Genomic DNA, 19,442 nt, shown 5'->3' with positions numbered 1-19,442 from the left:
TGTATATTATGAACTACATGTGTATGCGGTGTTTATGCACATGTGTGAGTGTGCATGTGTGTTATGATGTATATGCGTGTGTGTGCACACATGTGCGCATGTGTACCTGTGTGGAGGCCAGAGGTTAATGATGGGTATCTGCTTTACTCATCTCTTTGCCTTTGTTTTGTTATTGTTTTGTTTTAAGCAGATTATCTAATTTGAACCTAGAACTTGCTTGCCATTTGACTAGGATAGTTGGCCAACAGGCTCTGTGGCTATGCCCCTCTGCCTCCCCAGCACTGGGGTCATAGGCTTGGGTTAGCATTCTTAGCCTTTAACTGAGTGTCAGGATCTGAATCCCAGCTCTCATGCATGCATGGTAGCACCAAGCCATTTACCTAGCTTCAGAATTTTAAAATTCTAAATTAAGCCTGGGATCAGTACGCCACTGTAAATGACTTATACTTGCCCGATGTTACTGAATTCCCATCTGACAGTTTCTTTCTCTGTAACCGCACAAGGGGCATTTGTAATTGGAATATTCATATACACTTAAGAAAAATCAATGTTATATAAATAGTATCACAGCCAAACTTTCCTTTCACAGAGATCATCTTCTGAGCTTACGATGAAAAACGTGCCACGATTTTGGTTTGCAAAGACATGTAATAATGGAAGCCCATTTACTTCCTGCTTAGATCAACGTGAAGTGCTTTCAGCTGTGCTGTGCCAAATTCATCTCATATAGAATAGATTTGAGAGGATACTTGATGTCTTTCCCTAAATAGTTATGTTTAAGCTAAATGAATAAACACAGTTTCATGTCTTAATTATAAAAAACAAAATATGTACAACTCTATGATACACACTATCATTTGAAATAAACCGAACATCTTATTAGGTTAAAATTAAGTGGAAAATGGTTTTGTCTCTGGGGATTTTTAATTTATTTAGAATGTTTCTATAATTAGCTAATAGTGAGCCCTTTGAAGTTATTTTGTTGAAGACAATCTCTAACTCCAGACATATATATTTTTAAGCAAAGGTAAGGGAGTATTGTAATTAGTTTTCAAACAGGAAGAATTTTTCCTTTTGTTTTTCCTACTGACATTTTGGGCTCCGTTTTTCCCCTCTCCCTCCCAAGGTGGCTTAATTGTCAGTTCCTATGGGCTTCTAAACGTGTTGACTTGGGCTAAGCCTCATAAACATAAAACAAAAACTTTAATCATAGATGGGGACTAAATAGTTTTGCTAACTCAGAACCACCTCAGAGAGTCAGTTTTTGACCAGAGCGGGTGGCACAGGCCACTCATTGCATCAACAAAACCAGTGATCAGTGATTTGTTCCTTGGTTTTCTCAGTCACTACTCTCATCGAATCATACCGATCCAAAGAACTGCAGCCACGCGGCCGTCATACAGAACAGTTTAGAGCTATTCCTTTAATCACTTACTAAGTTATTAAGCAATCATAGTACTCTATCTCAAAGATAGCTGTGGTGTTATTGAAATAAAGTGGTTACTCAGATCTACCTTCACAGAACACATGACTTAATCACTCTTGTTGTTGAGATCTATATATATATATATCCCATGCCTACATGCCTTTGATTCCAGGATGTAGGAGGCAGATCTCTGAGACTGAGGCTGGCCTGATCTACAGAATACATTTCAGAACAGCCAGAGCGACACAGAAAAACCCTGTCTCAAATAAGCAAACATGCCCTCCATGAATCATGATCAATAAAAACACAACAGAGAACTTCCCTGCTAGCAGTTCTCCCTGGCAAATAAAGAAAAAGCCAAAGCACAAGACCCCTTATATAGGAGCAGAAAAGGGAAAAGACTTAATGTTGCCATTAATTTATCTGACCTCCTGGGGAACGAACGGGTGGCTCAGCTGACAGAGTAGGCAAGCACAAACCCTGAGTTAGATGGCCACACCATCCTTCTTTACACAGCAAGTTCGTGGACAGCCTGGGATACACGAGGTTCTGCATCTAAATAAGCGAATATATAAAATGGCATACCCAGACAAACTCACCTTCCGTAGAATTTACCCTGTAGGCTCAGAGTGGCACCACTCTCCTCTTTTTCTAGACTAGCAAAGGAGCAGAAGCCTGCCTGGCCCTTCATTTGGATGTCTAGATTGTATAGAGAGAGGATGACTCTCAACGTCTTCCAATCGCCTCACGACTACATAAGAGAGAAAGGAAAAAGTGTGGTGCGGGGAAAGGAGTTTTTGGGAAGTTGAGACAAAACACGACCGACCACCTGGTAGTGGGCCTTTCAGGACCAGCCTGAGTGATTCTGAGCTGGGGACATTTGCTGAATCCACACTGTTCCTGGAGGACACTAGGTGGCGCTCGTGGTAAAGGCTTGTACTTCTTTAGGGTCTTCCCCCATCACCACATGCCTTTTGCAAACTTCAGCTACCCAAAGAAATTACAGGCTCCCTACATGTCTCAGCAGGGAGCTTTGCTGGAGGAATTTGTGATGCTATGGGATCCTTTCTCCACCGTTGAGTCAATTGGGATGTGAGAAGCACTAGTGTACTATCACTGGCCATGGCTCAGAACCACCTCCACAGAACTGGCAAAATTAGCATCCCTGGCCAGAGAAAACTCCAAAGTATGGGTCCAGAAGTGCTGACCAGACTTGTAGCTGGGCCTGCAGCACACAGAACACAGGGAGTGTCTTTGTGACACGAAACAGGACTATATATTGTGAGCAGACTCGAGGCTTTCTATAGTGGCCCTTACTTGACTGTATTTAAGGAAAAGATGGAAGGTGACAAAACCCGACTCAGAAAAGCCATCAAGAAAGTTGAGACTGGTGAGTTTCAAAGAGTCTCCAAGATTTGGTGATTTCACCCTGAACTGGACTTAATACAACAGTTTTACATTTGCATAAGGGCCAGTCTTTCAGCACCTCAGGTTTTATGTAAAGTTGGTGCATCCTTTTCTCCTTACCCATTCTTTTTCATTATTCATAAATATAGATATGTATGTTTCATTGTTCATAAATATATTTATGTGCGTAAGGTATCGTTACATACATATGTGTGCATATGTGTGTAATACATACACACATGTGCAATAATGTATATATATCCATGTGTATATGCATATCTCCACTGAGAAAAGGAAGCAGCAAGTATTGTACACACATGTGCACTAATATATGTGTGTATATCCATATGTTTATGTGCATATCTCCACTGAAAAAAAAAGGAAGCAACAAGTACATGTTAGCAAGATGTGGAATTACCTTACCAATATAACATGAAGTATATCTGCAGTTTTTAGCATCAGGCTCATGGGAAGCTGCCTTCTCACCAAGTTCTAAGAACGCTGTTACAGACTCATCCTGGTGATAATGACCATGCTGACCTTTTTTCCTCCTGGTTATTACATTTAAATCCATAGTAAATAGAATTAGAGCCAGTGATGGGACCACCCATCTCTCTGCACCTCTTTTTTTTTTTTTTTTATAACCTCTAAACACTTTGGCCAGCTCCAGGCATTGATTTGTAAGACAGATTTGTGCAATTAGGCTTCATGGATTAGGTGAGCATTTTTCGAGCAGACCGCGATCATAATCCAGTAAGGGCAGCAGTATGTTTGCCTCCTTGAAGACACTCAGTGCAAATCTAGAGCCTGGACAACCACATAAAAAAATCAAAGGCATGGAATCAGGGTCAAGGGACAGCAAACATTTGTTGAACCCACACCATCTGTGTCAGAAGGGAAATCTAGAGACACCAAGGCCACAAGTAGGGATTTCGGATGAAGAAAGGGGTGGCCCTGCTGCATGCTGCTAGCTCCCTGAAGTTGACAAAAGCAGAAGTTGTGCAGCCAAGGAAAAGCAACAGTAGCTGTGGGTTTATGGGGCCCATGTGCACCCTGAGGCACGTGTTGCTGCTTCCAATTGCAACTCCAGATTCCAGAGAGGGACTGACATCCTGCTTTCAGCTCTCTGACAGAGGCTTGGAGGCCTTTGTAGCAGTGCAGCCAAAACAAGAACAAAGTAACCTTAGCCAAAACTCAGGCAGATTTTCACTTCTTCCACTGGCAAAAGGGGTAGGAAGAACCCGAAGATTCCACCCTGAACATTCAGTGACACTCCCAGGTTCCTGGCCATGGACCCCCCAAGAGAAAGACAAAAGGAGGCCCAAAATAGGATATAACTCATTTTTGAGGGGAATAGACATGAAGTGTTGAGTGAGGATTAGAACACATTCCTAAGGCCTCACTCAATCATAGCTAGAGGAAAAGCCCATGTTGACAAAATAAACTTCTTCTGGTGGTCTGTGCCCAATGTATGAGTCTTGAACCCTGCTCCCCCCCCCCCCGTTGTACATAAACTAAGATGCTCAGTAGGCAGGAAATAATGGGGGGGAGGGGATTGCTACAGAACCCGAATTCAGGAATTGAGAGAGGAATTGGAGTGTATGTAGGTAATGGGACCAGGAGAGGGTCATCAGTGATCAAAACCTCATCTCCCAAGGGGACTTTGTTCCCTGCCTCTTTTGTGGTCTTCATACTCCATTTGGTCTGGAGGCACACTATAGGTCACACACCAGAATTAATTCACTTTTGCAGGAATCTGGCTCCTGAACTGAGACAAGAGCCATTCTAGAAGCTTCCAAGTAGGCAAGGCTATTGAGCAAAAAGTAAGGCTGCTCAGCTCCTCGGGAAAGCCAACTAAGAGAGTTTAGGCAGTGGCGAGGTCTTCAGGGATGTAAGACATTGATTTCTAGCAGTCCCTGTAAAGCCTTTTCAGTTGCCACTGACAACTAAGTGGACATCTAGATTCTTGGACATCTCAGTGGAGTCCTGAGAAAAAGGAGCTTCCGCAAACGTGCTTGCTGCTTGTCCAGCTGTTTTCCAATTTACAAATTTTCAACACAAATTAGTTGCAACTTGCTTCCCAACATCCCACTAAGACAATGCTCTTCTCCATTTGTTCTCCTCTGCCATCTAACACTGGTCCTCCACGGCACACAGTCCCACAGCAGTGTTCTGTCGTACAGCCTCAGTCGGAGGAGGTGGGGGGGAGGACTGGTAGGTGTAGAGCAAGAAAAGAGCATCAAGGACCGCATCCTCTAAACTGTAGTTTTGAGACTGCTGATTGGAACACGTTGTCTTCAAACAGCACAGAGCTAAGGCCCTGGACAGCTTGGTTTGTTGAAGCTATTCACTAAAAACAACTCATATACAGTCTCTCTCTCTCTCTCTCTCTCTCTCTCTCTCTCTCACACACACACACACACACACACACACACACACACACACTCCTTGTACGCCCCCCCTCCCTCTCTCTCTTTAAGCAATGCTTTGTTGTGCTAAAACTAGTTGGACGAGTTAGGGTGTTGCTCTGCTCCCGAGGACCTGGCCAATGGAACCCGATCCACCCCGCTGTGCGTAAGCGCGCAATTAAGGATTTAACCAAGGCTGTGCTGCGCCTCAGCCAGCAGTCAGCCTGCGGGAGACAGAGCCTCCACGACTCCCAGCCTCCTCCTCCTCCCCGCCGCCGCCGCCGCCTCCTCCTCTTCCTCCTCCTCCTCCCTCGCTCCCACAGCCATGTCTGCTTAGACCAGAGCAGCTCCACAGCCAATTCAGGCAGCAGCGGCCGCCTCAGTAGAAGAACAGCCACCGCCCGGGAGCTATGACAGGAGTGTTTGACAGAAGAGTCCCAAGCATCCGATCCGGCGACTTCCAAGCTCCGTTCCCGACGTCCGCCGCCATGCACCACCCGTCTCAGGAATCGCCAACTTTGCCCGAGTCCTCGGCCACCGATTCTGACTACTACAGTCCCGCGGGGGCCACCCCGCACGGCTACTGCTCTCCTACCTCTGCTTCTTACGGTAAAGCGCTCAACCCCTACCAGTACCAGTACCACGGCGTGAACGGCTCCGCAGCCGGCTACCCGGCCAAGGCTTACGCCGACTACGGCTACGCCAGCCCCTACCACCAGTACGGCGGCGCCTACAACCGCGTCCCGAGTGCCACCAGCCAGCCAGGTAGGCGCGCGGGGGCGGGAGGCAGGTACCCAGGACATCCGTAACCCCGCGGGCGCCAAGTTGGGTGGTAGATGAGGGCCACGCTGTCCGCACCCATAGAAGGGTGCTTCACAGAAGCGAGTGGGGGCCTGGGACTGAAACAGGACAGCATCTCACACAGGCAATGGGCGGGGGGGGGGGCGGGAGGGTAGTGGAGGAACCTTTGAAGAGGTTTAATCGGGTGTTTTCCCTCTGGCGCCGCTCGAGGGTCCCTCCTTAGCTGGATTCCTAGCTGGCCTAGCCAGAAAGCCAGCTTGGCTGCAAAGAGGCTAGGGGTTGGGGGGGCGGGGGGGGTGGATCAAGCAGCCCCAGTGGTGTTTGCGTAATAAAAGGAAAGTTAGTTGGAATTCTGGGTGAGCGTGCTGAGTTGGTGAGATCTAGTCTGGATTAGCCTGCGAAGCGCCCCGAGGCCTCTTAGGGAGGGTGCGGGCAGCACACCGGGTGGCCTGAGGGCCGGAGGGCTGCAGCCTGACAGAAAAGCGAGCAGGGAACTTTGCGGTTTATCCAAGGTATTTCCAAATACAAAAAAGCCATTTAAAATAGCGGAGGGTTGCCGAGAGTTCACGTTGCTAGAGGGACCCCCCCCCACACACACACACACACACTCCATCGCGCGCTTTCTCCGTAGGTGCCTAGAATTTGTCTGCCTCCTTCTTCCCCACAGACTCCCCTTTCCGTCCACCGTGAAACTTCCTCAGAGCATAACAGTGGGGTAGAGAGCTTGGTCGGTAAATGAGAGGCGCGAATCTCAGAGGAGAAGTTTTACTAGTCGATTTTGATCTCCCCTCAGCGACACATTAATAAGGCTGCTAATATTAGCATCCCCTACTCCAGTAGAGTGGAGACCACAGCCCTCCCTCCTTCTCCACCCTTCCTCTGGCAGCAGCTTCACACACCGGCTCTTCCACTCCTTTCAGGACTGAAGGGGGAAAGGGGTCCTTGTGGCCTAGGGGCACATTAGCAAAACAGGGATTCACAGGACCCCAGCGGGGTACGTTTATGACGGTGAGAATTCTTTCCTGATGCCTCCCCTTTACTACGAAAATATCCTTATTACAGATTCCTTTTCAATACATTGTTGATGGAAGTTTGAGTGTGCTCCTCTTGCTGTCTCTGTATTCGTGCATAGGGAGAGGATTTTTTTTTTTTTTTTGGTCAAGAACATATTAAGTCTATTTGTGAAAGAAACCAGACACATCTGTACCCTCTCAGATCTGCAGTGAGATTATGGGGACTAAATAATCGGCTCTCTGTCTGCCGCAGCCCCGACCGACCGCTTGCCGCTGTAATGAAGGAACATAGTTTGCTTGTCGGTCTTTGAACTTTGGAGCCCTTGGCTAGCGCGTCTTCCCTGCCCAAGCGTCTAGCCTCTGCGGGCGCCCGAACAGACGCCGACAGAAGCGGGGTCATGGCCCAGGGGCCTCCTCGCTTGATGCCCAGGAATTGGAGTGGCTATTCGCGTCCCAGAAACACACAAGGTGAATACAGGGAGGGAAAAAATAATGAGAAAAATAAGCATATCCGAAGGGTTCCATCCCTAAAGCGAAGAAACTGATGTGTACAAAGTGCTCCACGCACACACCACACAGTGGCTATTAGTCGGAGCCTCGCCAGCTCTTCCATGTATGATCTGAGGAAGGGACAGATTTCAGTGGAGTTTGAAAAGCCAAGATTGTGATATTGGGAAAGAGAAAGATGACTACATATTTCAAAACAAACAAAACCTCGGTGATTTGAGGGCCTGTGCCAACGAGCCATTGTCTGCCAGGAAGCGCTAACCTAGTCTGTTTTGGTTATTTAGAGAAAGAAGTGGCGGAGCCAGAGGTGAGGATGGTGAATGGTAAACCAAAGAAAGTTCGTAAACCCAGGACTATTTATTCCAGCTTTCAGCTGGCCGCTTTACAGAGAAGGTTTCAGAAGACTCAGTACCTCGCCCTGCCAGAACGCGCGGAGTTGGCCGCCTCTCTAGGACTGACGCAAACACAGGTAAATCCGGCCGCGGCCGAGTACCGGCCCCGCCTCGCCTGCAAGCCCGGCTGGGCTGCATGGTTCGGTCCCGACAGGCTGGAGCCGATTCTCTAGCACTTTGCAGAAATTCACAGATAGAAAGACACCAACCGATGCAGCTTTCCCTCCATGAGCCAGGCCCACGTGGCGGTGGGCGCGGGATTCGTCGTTACCGCTATCCCCTCCCACCCAAACCCACCCCCGCTTTATCCACCAAAGGCTGGGGACCAAGCTTCCATAGTGAAAACAAGAGGAGGGGTATTTCGGGGGGGGCGGGGGTGATCTGCCTCGCGTTCTTGAGAAATGTCTGGGTCCCTTCACAATGAGAAGCTTGCCAGGTACTATTAGCCTGGTGATGGGTCTCCAGCCACGCAAAGGCCTGGATCGTCGTGTACCGGTCGATCCTGTCCCTGAGGCAGCTAGAAGCCTCAGCAGCCTGAAGGTCGCGAGGTGGGGGGCGCTGTTGTGCGGGGAAACCCTCCTGGATTGCCCCTCTTCTTTTCCATCCCATCCCTGCCCGCTGGGGCCTAGAATAAGGAATGTTCAAATCGCCGCCCAGAGCTTCAGGCAGAGTCTGGCCTCCCAGTGCCGAGGGGACTGAAGGGAGTTGGGCAGGAGATTGGACAATGTCTCCTTTCCCTTGGCACAGTGCACCTACAGTTTGGCCCACGCCCCTCCCCACCGGGGACTCTGGCCTTCGAGCAGGAGAGGTATCATACCTCCCCAGTGCCCCGGTGCACAGGCCCACACGAGAGACCAGGTCTAGAATGAATAAAAGACAAAGCCTTCGGGTCGCACCCTTGCAGAAGCCGGCTCCCGCTGAGCTCGACAGAGCTCCCTCGGTGCGTCCCTCCCATTGCCTAGGCTGAAACTGCAACCTCCTGGCGACGGGCGACTTGCTTCTGGTAGTTATCAGGGCAGGATAGTCTAGGGCCAGGAGAGCCTTCATCCCTCGCTCAGGGAAAGGCGCGGGCAACCGCTGAGTGTCCCGGTAACGTGTGCCTTTGTTCCCCACCCAGGTGAAAATCTGGTTTCAGAACAAAAGATCCAAGATCAAGAAGATCATGAAAAACGGGGAGATGCCCCCGGAGCACAGTCCCAGCTCCAGCGACCCTATGGCGTGTAACTCGCCACAGTCACCAGCGGTGTGGGAGCCCCAGGGCTCATCCCGCTCTCTCAGCCACCACCCTCATGCCCACCCTCCGACCTCCAACCAGTCCCCCGCGTCCAGCTACCTGGAGAACTCGGCTTCCTGGTACCCAAGCGCAGCCAGCTCAATCAATTCCCACCTGCCACCGCCGGGCTCCTTGCAGCACCCGCTGGCACTGGCCTCCGGGACGCTTTATTAGATGGGCTACTTTCTCTTGCTCAGTTTTGGGACTACAGTGTTGTACTGGTTTAGAAATCAGAAAGAAAGGAATTCATACGGGGATGTTTGAACAATGGAAACAAAAAAGATTCATGTGTAAACCTTTTTTTTTTGCATGTAAGTTATTGCATTTCAGAGAACCCCGCCCCCTTTTTTACGAAAAGAACCTTTTTTTTTTTTTTTTTTTTGCGCAACTGTGGACACTATCAATGGTGCCTTGAAATCTATGACCTCAACTTTTCAAAAGACTTTTTTTCAATGTTATTTTAACCGTGTAAATAAGTGTAGATAGAGGAATTAAACTGTATATTCTGGATAAATAAAATTATTTCGACCATGAAAACTGCTCCTTTTTGGCCCCCTGATAACTGGCTAGTGAGGTTATATGCAGATGGTTAAGAACAGATAAATTCTCCAGAAATCCAACAATGCAAAATAGAAGTCAGGAGCTGTCTGGTTGCAGAAACGTGTTTGTGTTGGATGTTCTATTTCGTGTATCTGTCTGCATATATGGCCTGTTTATAGTACTGTCATGTTTAGGATGCTTCCCCCCCCAACCACAAAACCATTTAAATGATATTCAATATAACTCTAAATGTTTGGGATAGGAAGGAATATTGAAATTAAATACATTTCTCCTACTGTGTGTGAGGGGAAAAGGCTACAGAAATCCCTCGATAACCTGGTATTCTAAGCTCAGAGTGATTCTGGTGGGGCGCCCCCTCCCCCATTTGCATGTGTATTGCAATTATGAGACAGGGGAAGAAAAGGAAATCTGTTCTCATTCCTCATATATATTTTTTTTCTCAAAAATCTGAAATGTTTGGGGCATAGCAAGCAGTAGCTTAAGCCTTGGAGTCCTAACGTGGATGACTACAAATCTGGCCATGTTCTTTCTGCCAAGAAAATACCATAGGGATTCAGAACAATAGTGAACCTAAAGCACTAGGCCAAATGAGAAATATGGGGGTGGGGAGAATTACTTTTCAAAAAAGAGGGGAGGGGGGAGGCCCTATATTGATTTCATTTCTTGTGAGAAGGTTCTTAATATAATTGTCTTTCACCAGCATCCGTACTTCACTTCACGCCTCTTTCAGGATCTCCTGCTCTGCTTTTCCATAAAACAGGGGCCAGGCAAGTTCCAAACCATGGGAAACGGGATGTTTGCTAGAATTCCTTTGTGAAGTCATCTTTAAGGCAGGCGGATGGCAGTTGCAGCAACCTGACCCCTGATTTGTGAGCTCCTTCCACCTCTGCATGTAGATATCTAGCGTATGCCCAGAGCTACAGCGTGGCTCCACAACTGTGCCCCCAGGCCTGAATTATAGACATCTTTGTGGCTGGTTGTCCTTTGGTCCATCTAAGTCTATTTCCAAAGAACATGTAATGTTGGAAATTACTAGATTTATTGGAAATATTCCACAGCTAAGAAGTCAGCAGCAATAAAAGTGACAAAAGAGCCCTCTTGGGGAGGAGGTGGACTAGAGCATGAAAAATTGCATTTTCTCATCTCAGAATTTCATAGAGGGCCCTTCCAGCAGTGAGAACCGAAAGGGCAAGCTGTGCGCCCTTGGGCCATTTACAGAGTCAGTTTCTGCCTCTCCAGTCTCTTTCCATCCCTCCATTCCCATCAGCCTTCTATCTCCATTTGTTCTCCTTTCTCTTTTCTTTTTCTTTCTTTGCACAGAGGATACCAATCCCACCAGTTTGGAACTCAGTGGACCTTGGGGATGGCCAACATACATTTATAGGCATCCTGGGCTACTGAACCAGCCTGTCTAAACAGAAATTTATCTCCAAAAAATTTATCCTCACTCCACTCCATCTGTGGGGGGATGGTGCTGTTAGGGGAGGCCCTGGACCCATTTTGCTTTCTGTAGTGGAGATGGAGTAGAATGGGGAAGGAGATGAGGGTGTCTATTTTCTGCTTTTCTTTCTTTGCTTGCAAAGATTTCAGTAATTTCCATTAACCAAAAGCCCAGAGCTTTCTGAAGGCTTGGTCTTGATTCCCAGGACCTGGCTTTCTGGTGGTCACAGGCCTGTCCCCATCCAGGAGTGTATATTTGGGAAGGTTGGTAAGGGTGGAGGACATCCATTGCAACACCCCCCCCCCAATATTTCCCACCCACTGGTTTCCCAAGAGTGTCAAAAATGTGCTGGGAACAAGCTCTTTCCATCTTGGCATTCGGAGAGGGTGGATGTCATTCCCCTGCTGCTGCCCTGGTAGGAAGGGGTGTGGAAGGGGTGTGTGTGGTTTTCTACACTACCTCCGACCCCCAGATTCAGCCAAGTAAAGGCCAGGGTGGGTCTGGACTTTTCTCAGGGAAAAAGAGGGATGCTCTTTAATCACCACCCTTCACCCCAAACTGGGGCATTGCTGGTTGTTAAGGACACCAAAGTTGGTTTGTTGCTAAGCCAAAAGCCTGGTGCAGCATTGGGGGTGGGGGGCTTGTTTTAGCATTTCATTCCCTGTGTGAGCTTCACTAGTAGTGGTCTCTTGAATTGGGAGGGGTTTTTATTATTTTTTTTTTATTTCAACTTGGATGGGGAGCGGTGAACAAAAATATTCTGGCAAGTGAGCCGCAACGGGCTTTCCTGGCACGGCGGGGATTCTCCCCAGGGAATTTAACTCCCTGCAGTCCTGCGCACAAGGATGTAAAAATAACAGATCCTCAGCAAAGTCTAAAAATATCTGTTTCTCTTGCCCTCCCTCTCACCCTCCTTGCCTCTCCATTGTTTCTTCCTGTGTATACCAAGCGCATGTCGTTCCATTTTGGCGCTGGCAGACCCCGCTAGCCCTGGACTTCAAGTAGAAGTCTCCTGTGCCTGCCCCTTCTGTTCCTCACTTGCCTAGTCCTCTGTCTAATGCCCCCAAGATGAATTAAGCCGACTTCAGAACTAATTTTCTTCACCGTAGACCCCCATCCACCCAATACTTTCGATCTCCATCTTGAGACCTCCCTGCAAAGACTCAGAGGCCCAAGGCATGTTGGCAGGGCTTGAGTGATTTCCTCGGTGCCCTGCCCGACTCCCGGGCCCTCCTGTTGAAGATCAGATAAATTGGCCTTTGTTTGAGACTTGGGTTGGGCTAGGCGGGTTTCTACCCCCATTCTCCCCCTTTTTTTCCTGGCGGCCACCTCCTTGTGGGACAAGAGGCGGCCTGGGGATCCGAGGGAAGCTGCATTCCTGTGGGTGCCAGGCGGCTCCAGTGCTGAGCCACAGGGCCTGACACACACACACACACACACACACACACACACACACACACACTGAAGAACCCGCAGACCTCGCTTCTCTCTCTCTCTCTCTCTCTCTCTCTCTCTCTCCCCCATCCCGCACCTACCCGGGAGTCAGTCCACTCCCATTCGGATCCACCCTAGGGCTCGGCCTTACATAGAAAAGCTGTGACCCACACAAAGATGTACACGCAACCCCTCCCAGTGACACCGGCCAGATCAGTATCTCCCCGCCTAAGGACAACCCTTTCTCCTCCCGCCCCTTATCCCACAACCCAAGGCGCGCCGGCTAGCCTCGTATGGCTTCTTTGATCGCACCGGACGCCCAGTGGCTCGCGGTCTCCTGACTGACCCTTTCAGAGTCACCCACAGCAAGCCTGAGCCGGGCATTATTGCACACAGCCGCCTCCACAGTTCAGTATCGAGCACTCTCTAGGTCGAATTGCCCTGGATGCCTGCTGGAAACTGCTCTGCACTCACCCTCTTGCTTCTTGCTTCCTATTGTTCCCAAAGAGAGACCTTTAGGACTACTCAGTCACCCCATCCCAGTCCCTTCTCCGCCACCTCCTAGATCCAGTGCCTCCCACTGGCTGCTGGGATCTGGCCAACTTAGAGCTCTCCAGCCCTAGGAGAAGGCACACCCTGAGGGCAGTAGCTCTGAGACATCGTTGAGAAGTGCGCCACCCGCGAGGATCAGCCTTCGGTCCCCCACCTCCTCCACTATCAAGCACCTTCCCTCCCCTCTTCCCCCCCCCCCGCTCCCTCCCCGTCTGCTGGGTGCGGGCTTACACTGCCCAGCGCTTGGGGAGGGGGTTCCTTGACTTACTCCGGTCTCCGGCTCCTGGCTCCCCCCACCCTCTTGTTTCCAGGTTGCCAACAGACCTTGCACATTTTTGACCCAATCTCAGTCCGAGAGAAAACAGCCCAAATCTTGGTGGTGTGCATGGTATTAGTTAAACTTTTGCACGCAGCCTGTACCGGAGACCCGCACCCCTGGCGTTTTCTTTTGCTTCTGACAGGCTTTAGATTTCTAAGTGGTGCATGGCAGAAAGTATACAAGGTGTCTGCTGCCAGAGGTATGAATGACTGAGGGATGGAGGAGCCTTTCCTTTGTAGTCACCTAGGGCTGCCCACTGTAATGCAATAACCTGTTTTATACTTTCGAGTTCTAACATTGAAGATACAAACCGAATTTAAGCGAATCTCTCTTTAAAGGAAAGGAGAGTCCGATTCTTAACAGCAATTAAATGTTTCTGTGCTGTTGTTCGCTCGGACTTCTGATTTATGGGGTTCTGAATAGATTTCTTTGCCAAAAGCACATGTATTATTGAGTCTGTTCAACATCCTAAACCAAGATTTATATAAAACCGTGAAATACCACACATTATGACCTTTCACCACAGGAAGGGAAAATGGCTTCATGACCTGATCCCCCCCCCTTCTCTCCTCCCTCCCAGTTTCAGTAACAATTCTCTGTAAGAATCCACCATACACAGTCTACTGTGGTTTTTTTTTTTTTTTTTAGTGGGGTGGGTTGATGTGAGTAGATTTATTTTTTTCTTTTTTTTTTTTTTTTAGAAGTGGGGTGGGTGTGAAGGATGGTAAACAGTTCCCAAGCTATGATTTATTTTAAAGCATTTTTTTTTCCTTGAAAGGCGTGAAAACAGAAACTGCCAGCGGAAGCTTATTGTCACCTAGGACTATTTCAGCCACTAGCCATTTGCAAGGTGGGGGAAAAGGGTGGGTGGAGGGGGGTGCGGGATATGGACTCAACTTTCATCTATAAACAGGGGTCACTAAACAGGGGACATTTCATTATTGCCCTTAAATTCACAGGAGCTAGGGAGCCTGCTTGCCTCCCTGCAGGGTGGCCTTGGTTGGGCAGCTTGTGTGGGTCGGTAAGATGTCCTTGGGGGGAGGGGAAATCAACACAATTGGCCTTGAAACTGGAAAAGAGACTGAGGGAATTCTCTGTGCTTAACAGGGAAACTGAAATCCTGGAATACAGGGTTAGGTATCTCTGACTGGGATGTACTCTGGGATGTTGCTGCCAGAATTATTCCAGAGGAGTCTCAGCTAGGGCATGACTTGCATTACTGAAAGCAATAGAATCCTCAGAGAGTTTGACTCCAGGACCAGAAAGAGTCTCCCAATCTCTCTTGAGCTCTCTTTCCCTTTTCTATTCTGTCCTTTCCTGTCTGAAGATGATGGGGAGCCTTGCCCTGTTAGGTGAATTGTAACACAGAAGCAACCAGAATAGTTTATTTGGGGGAGATCACTAATAAAGTTAATGATGAAATTAAAAAAAATTAACCAAACCAACAGCTTCCCACTTGGGTATATTTAATTAGCATCAATTAATACGTGTTCAACTAATATCCTCTAGGACACAGTAGTGCTTTTTTATTGTAAAAGAGAAGGGAGATGGAAGGAAGACACACTTTACAGCAGCCAGGGCAGTTGGCTCTGATGACAAGAGCAATTGCAGATTCATTTAAGAATATGTTCATAAACAAGTGACAGGCACATTCTGAGGTGGCTTTGGTGGAGAGAATGGAGGGACAAATATTCTTTGCTGTGGGGGAGGGGCGGTGGGGGAAGGGCACCTTTAAAAGTAGGAAAATGCTATGGTAGAGGGAAGAAAGACAGGAGTAGTTTTTAAAAGGAAAAAAGAAAAAGAAAAGATATTTGAGCCTGCAGGCAGCAGCAGAGGCAGCAGCGGCGGCGGTGGAGGCAGCAGCAGCAGCAGGAGCCCCTGCAAATGCATCGTCTCTGCACGGTTGAAGACTTGGACACATACTCCTTCAGACCACTGATTTGCTATTTTCTTAATGCTGGCTCTTCTTTTTCCATATGAATCAAACAGTCTTTTGTCCTTCAGGGTTTGATTTGATCGCTACTGTTCACATTTCACTTTTGTATTTTCCCCCTTCCTATACCATTACTCATTGAGTGCCCCGTGAAATTACAATTGTACATTTTCAACTCAGCAACCCATTTGCAGTACAAAAAAAAAAAAAAAAGGGTCTAAATAATGGCTGAATTAGCCCTACTGGACAGTTTCAGATGTAACACTCTGTAATAATTATATTGCAGGCTGGATTAGGATGCTATTATCATAATCTGGACGTTTACAATTATCTGTAATTTGCAAAGATGCGCCAGGTCTTGATTACAGCAGCTTTTTTTTTTTTTTTTTTTTTTTTTTTTTTGTATCACGCTAACCATCACTAAACAGTGACAGTAATAACAGCTAATTTTGCTGGCAATATAAGAGGTGCTGGGGTGTGCAAACAATTTCACACCTGGATGTGCTCACTCAACCAAGAATAGAGAGACAGAGCTTCTGCCCCAAGAAAAATACTCTCCTGTGCCTCCGCTCAGTATAGATTTCTAGACCCTGATCATTGCTTAAGAGATATTCACCGGGGTAAGTTTTTATTTTTGGCATACTTCTAACTTCTAGGTACTGTTTTTATTTCTCCTCTCATACTCTCCAAGCTATACCCAATGTGTTGTTGTGATTTACTTGAATTTCAACTTTGGTTTCGAGGTTTTGGGGTTCTGACCTTTTATTTTCCTTTCACAGTAAGAGTTGATCTGGTGAGAATGGGATCCTTAAAAAACCTGACTTGCCTGTCTTGCTTCTGTGCGACTGTGTTTGGTGTAGTTTGTGACTGGAGATGAGGAAAGGACCAGGTTTCTGCGAGGTGTGTAGCCTGAGAGTCCAAGCTAAAAATCTATCTGAAAATTGTTACTTAAAATTGATCTTAAGTAAATACATTGAGGTTTTTAACATGCGGCCATGATTTTAGGTTTTGAGGCATCAAGAGATCAAACAGAACTGGCTGTGTGGCTTGCTTCTTTGCAGTCAGCTATGCGGATGGATGTTAGCAAAAGCAGGTGTGCCTGAATCTCTGGGTTTTGCAACCCTTTGGGCATCTTCTCTCCAGCTGGGGGAAAGTTTGTAGAATAAATGGCATCTGAAACCCTTCAAGGCTGTTCCTTAGTGCCTTGCATAGTACTGTAGTCTCTGTCTCTCTGTCTCTGTCTCTCCCTGTCCGTGTGGGGGGAAGTGGGGGAGGGGAAGGTATTCAGATCGTGGAGTTTATTGCCTGCTGAGCCCAAATTCTGTGATCCTGGGCTTAGAGGGGGATGATTGGTCGGGACACAGAACCGACAACTTAAGAAGCCAAGGAACCAGTCTAGTCTATGTACCGAGGAAGATATTGACAACAAGCTGTGGTGTTCTATCTCTAGATGACGCTGTTTCCTGACCCTGTAAATTTTGTAAGTAGCTAGAAGGGCTTAGTATAGGATCCCACAATGTCTTTGACTGCCCACCCTGCCGAGAGAAGCTTTTCTACCATGGCAAGAACCTTTGCACTAAGTTATGTCCAAAGATAATGTGGTGTTTATTTGTTAGAGAGGAGGAGAAATTGCCTCTCTCCTATATTCCTACCCAATAGCTATGCTCCCCACCCCGACCCTCTAGTATGGTCAGAGCAGGGCTTGGGAACTCAAACTCTACAGTCTAGTGGGGAGTTTGGACGTGGGGAGGCGCAATAGACACCTCAACAGGCAACGCCTTTCACCCTTGCTCCTCCCACCAATCCCCTCCCTCAGGGAACCAGTTTCCTTGGGGGTCAATACATTTTAAAGGAGAAAAAAAATTAACCCTTGGAGTTCAGGGGATCCAGTGGAAGCCCAGTTTTAAGTAGAGTTCTAGGGGGACTATCTGACAGCATCCCTGAAATTAAGCTCATGTTCAATAAGAGATAAAGATGGATGCAGAGGCACCAGCTCCCCCACCCCCCACCTCCAACCTAGTAACATACATTTTCTGCGTTTCAGAATTCTATACACTCACAGTGGTTTGGCATATATTTGGTGAAATTTTTTTAAGGAAAAATTAGTGTTGGTTTCGATATATGGTAGCTTTCTCTCTAACATAATTTGAATAATTCAGCAAAGCCCTACTACCAGCTGTACTTCTGCAGCGTCTTCCATTCTTTCCAGCATTATAATTTTGGTTAATTTTCAATTTTAGGTCCTACGTCTCTGCAATTTGTGTATGAATAACAGAATAATTTCCCTCTTTTGTTTCGCCTTTCCTGTTCCTGAATCTAAATAAAGATGGCTTTTTAGTATTAAAAGTGGAAGAAAATTACAGGTAATTATCTTTGACGGTAAAAACGCTGTAATCAGCGGGCTACATGAAAAATTACTCTAATTATGGCTGCATTTAAGAGAATGGAAAAAAACCTTCTTGTGGATAAAAACCTTAAATTGTCCCCAATGTCTGCTTCAAATTGGATGGCACTGCAGCTGGAGGCTTTGTTCAGAATTGATCCTGGGGAGCTACGAACCCAAAGTTTCACAGTAGGAAGGGGGAAAAAAGAAAAGAAAACATTTTTCCTAATGTAACAATGCGAATGCTAGAAAATGACAAGACTGATCGGTTTTAAACCATTCTGAAGACTGACTGAGCGTGGAAGTTGCTCAACAAAAAAAGGAACGGGGATATTGGTAAGTAGTCTTTGCTTTGTGTCTAATTATAGTGACTGTCCTTTTGCACGACTGTATGTCGCTGTCATTATATGGAGCACTCTGAGTATCTCTATTGACTTCTGATAAATGGCTCAGTGGTTTCAAGGTTCATAATTTGAAGGATGCCCAGGTCTGTAGCCATTAATTCTCACAGTATGGGGCTTCCTGCTTGTATGACGAAAGGACTTTTCATTTTCATTATTTCTTTGCTTTCCACGAGATCGGAAGGATGTGTTTCTTGCAGGATAGAACATTTTCCTACCTTGCTAGCTTGCAACGGGTTTTTAACATTAAGTAGTCAAAATTGTGCACTTTGCTTTCTAGGTTTGTTATTCTTTTCTCTTTTTACCTTTTTAAAGAAAACTGATTTCAAAGGCAAATATAGCTGTACTATTTTATCTGGGGAAAGGGAAAGGAGAATATTCAGATACAGTATGGAATTGGCTGGATGTCTAGAAGTTAAGCTGTGTCTAGGTTATTCTAGTGTTTAAAAATACAAAATGTGTGTGAATCACAACAAAATTAAAATGAAAGGTTGAGAACACCCATGGCTCATGTTAAAGTACCTGAGACAAAGACTTGTGGTGCAAACTGACATCTTTTCAGGTACTGAATACGTGTATATAGAGCACACCATATTAGGAAACAAATTATTTTAAGAGAGATAGGAAAATATAGTGGAAAGGGAGGAAGGATAGACAGACAGAGACCTGGAGCAGTAGAGGACACTCCCAACATTTTGTGGCTTTTACTCCATATATGAAAGAAGACAAAAACATACAAAGTATATATACAACTAAAATTCAACAATATATACAGAAATGTTCCTTGATATAAACGTCCCTATCAGCTTAGTGAATGCCACTATTCACCTAGGAAAGGTGTCAAAGCAATAGAATGGTGATTTTGGTTGTTTTCCTTGGTCTTTCTTCTTTCCAGTTCAGAGTTTGGAGGTGGGTTATGCAAAGAGCATCTTTCTTGTTGCTGTTACTGTTTGTATTTAGCTGAGTTGTCATTCCTGATCATTGCATTTTGGAAAGACATGCAGTGTTTCCTTTGTGGCAATGTTCTAATTTTTACAGCCAAATTTTCTTCTTTCTTTGGAGAAGAGATATTGAGGGGGGGGTCCTTCCATTTCTCTCTTCTTCTTCTTCTTCTTCTTCTTCTTCTTCTTCTTCTTCTTCTTCTTCTTCTTCTTCTTCTTCTTCTTCTTCTTCTTCTTCTCCTCCTCCTCC

At 46.7% G+C, this 19,442-nt stretch overlaps 1 protein-coding gene and 1 long non-coding RNA gene across 3 annotated transcripts in view; both read left to right on the top strand.

The window, feature by feature from the left end:
• The first annotated feature begins 5,455 nt into the window (after window positions 1–5,455).
• On the top strand, window positions 5,456–9,764 carry Dlx5 (distal-less homeobox 5). Of its 2 annotated transcripts, none has more exons than XM_021190584.1 (3): window positions 5,456–6,006; window positions 7,847–8,031; window positions 9,072–9,764. In XM_021190584.1, exons 1-3 carry the CDS (start codon window positions 5,652–5,654, stop codon window positions 9,399–9,401), a joined length of 870 nt encoding a protein of 289 aa, XP_021046243.1. In that variant the 5' UTR covers window positions 5,456–5,651; the 3' UTR covers window positions 9,402–9,764. The 2 variants fall into 2 exon arrangements, with proteins under 2 accessions (XP_021046243.1, XP_021046244.1); XM_021190585.2 differs by having other exon boundaries at window positions 5,465–6,006; window positions 7,929–8,031.
• Window positions 9,765–16,017: 6,253 nt separating this feature from the next.
• LOC110316133 overlaps window positions 16,018–19,442 on the top strand; it is a 49,003-nt gene continuing 45,578 nt past the window's right edge. Inside the window, exons 1-2 of the long non-coding RNA XR_002380253.2 lie at window positions 16,018–16,087; window positions 17,708–18,186. This is a non-coding gene — a long non-coding RNA (uncharacterized LOC110316133). The remainder of the gene's footprint in view (window positions 16,088–17,707; window positions 18,187–19,442) is intronic.

This window comes from Mus pahari, chromosome 2, assembly GCF_900095145.1.
Source record: "Mus pahari chromosome 2, PAHARI_EIJ_v1.1, whole genome shotgun sequence".
Taxonomy (NCBI): domain Eukaryota; kingdom Metazoa; phylum Chordata; class Mammalia; order Rodentia; family Muridae; genus Mus; species Mus pahari.
Note: the sequence above shows the minus strand (reverse complement) of the source record. Positions and strands in the feature narration are given on the sequence as shown.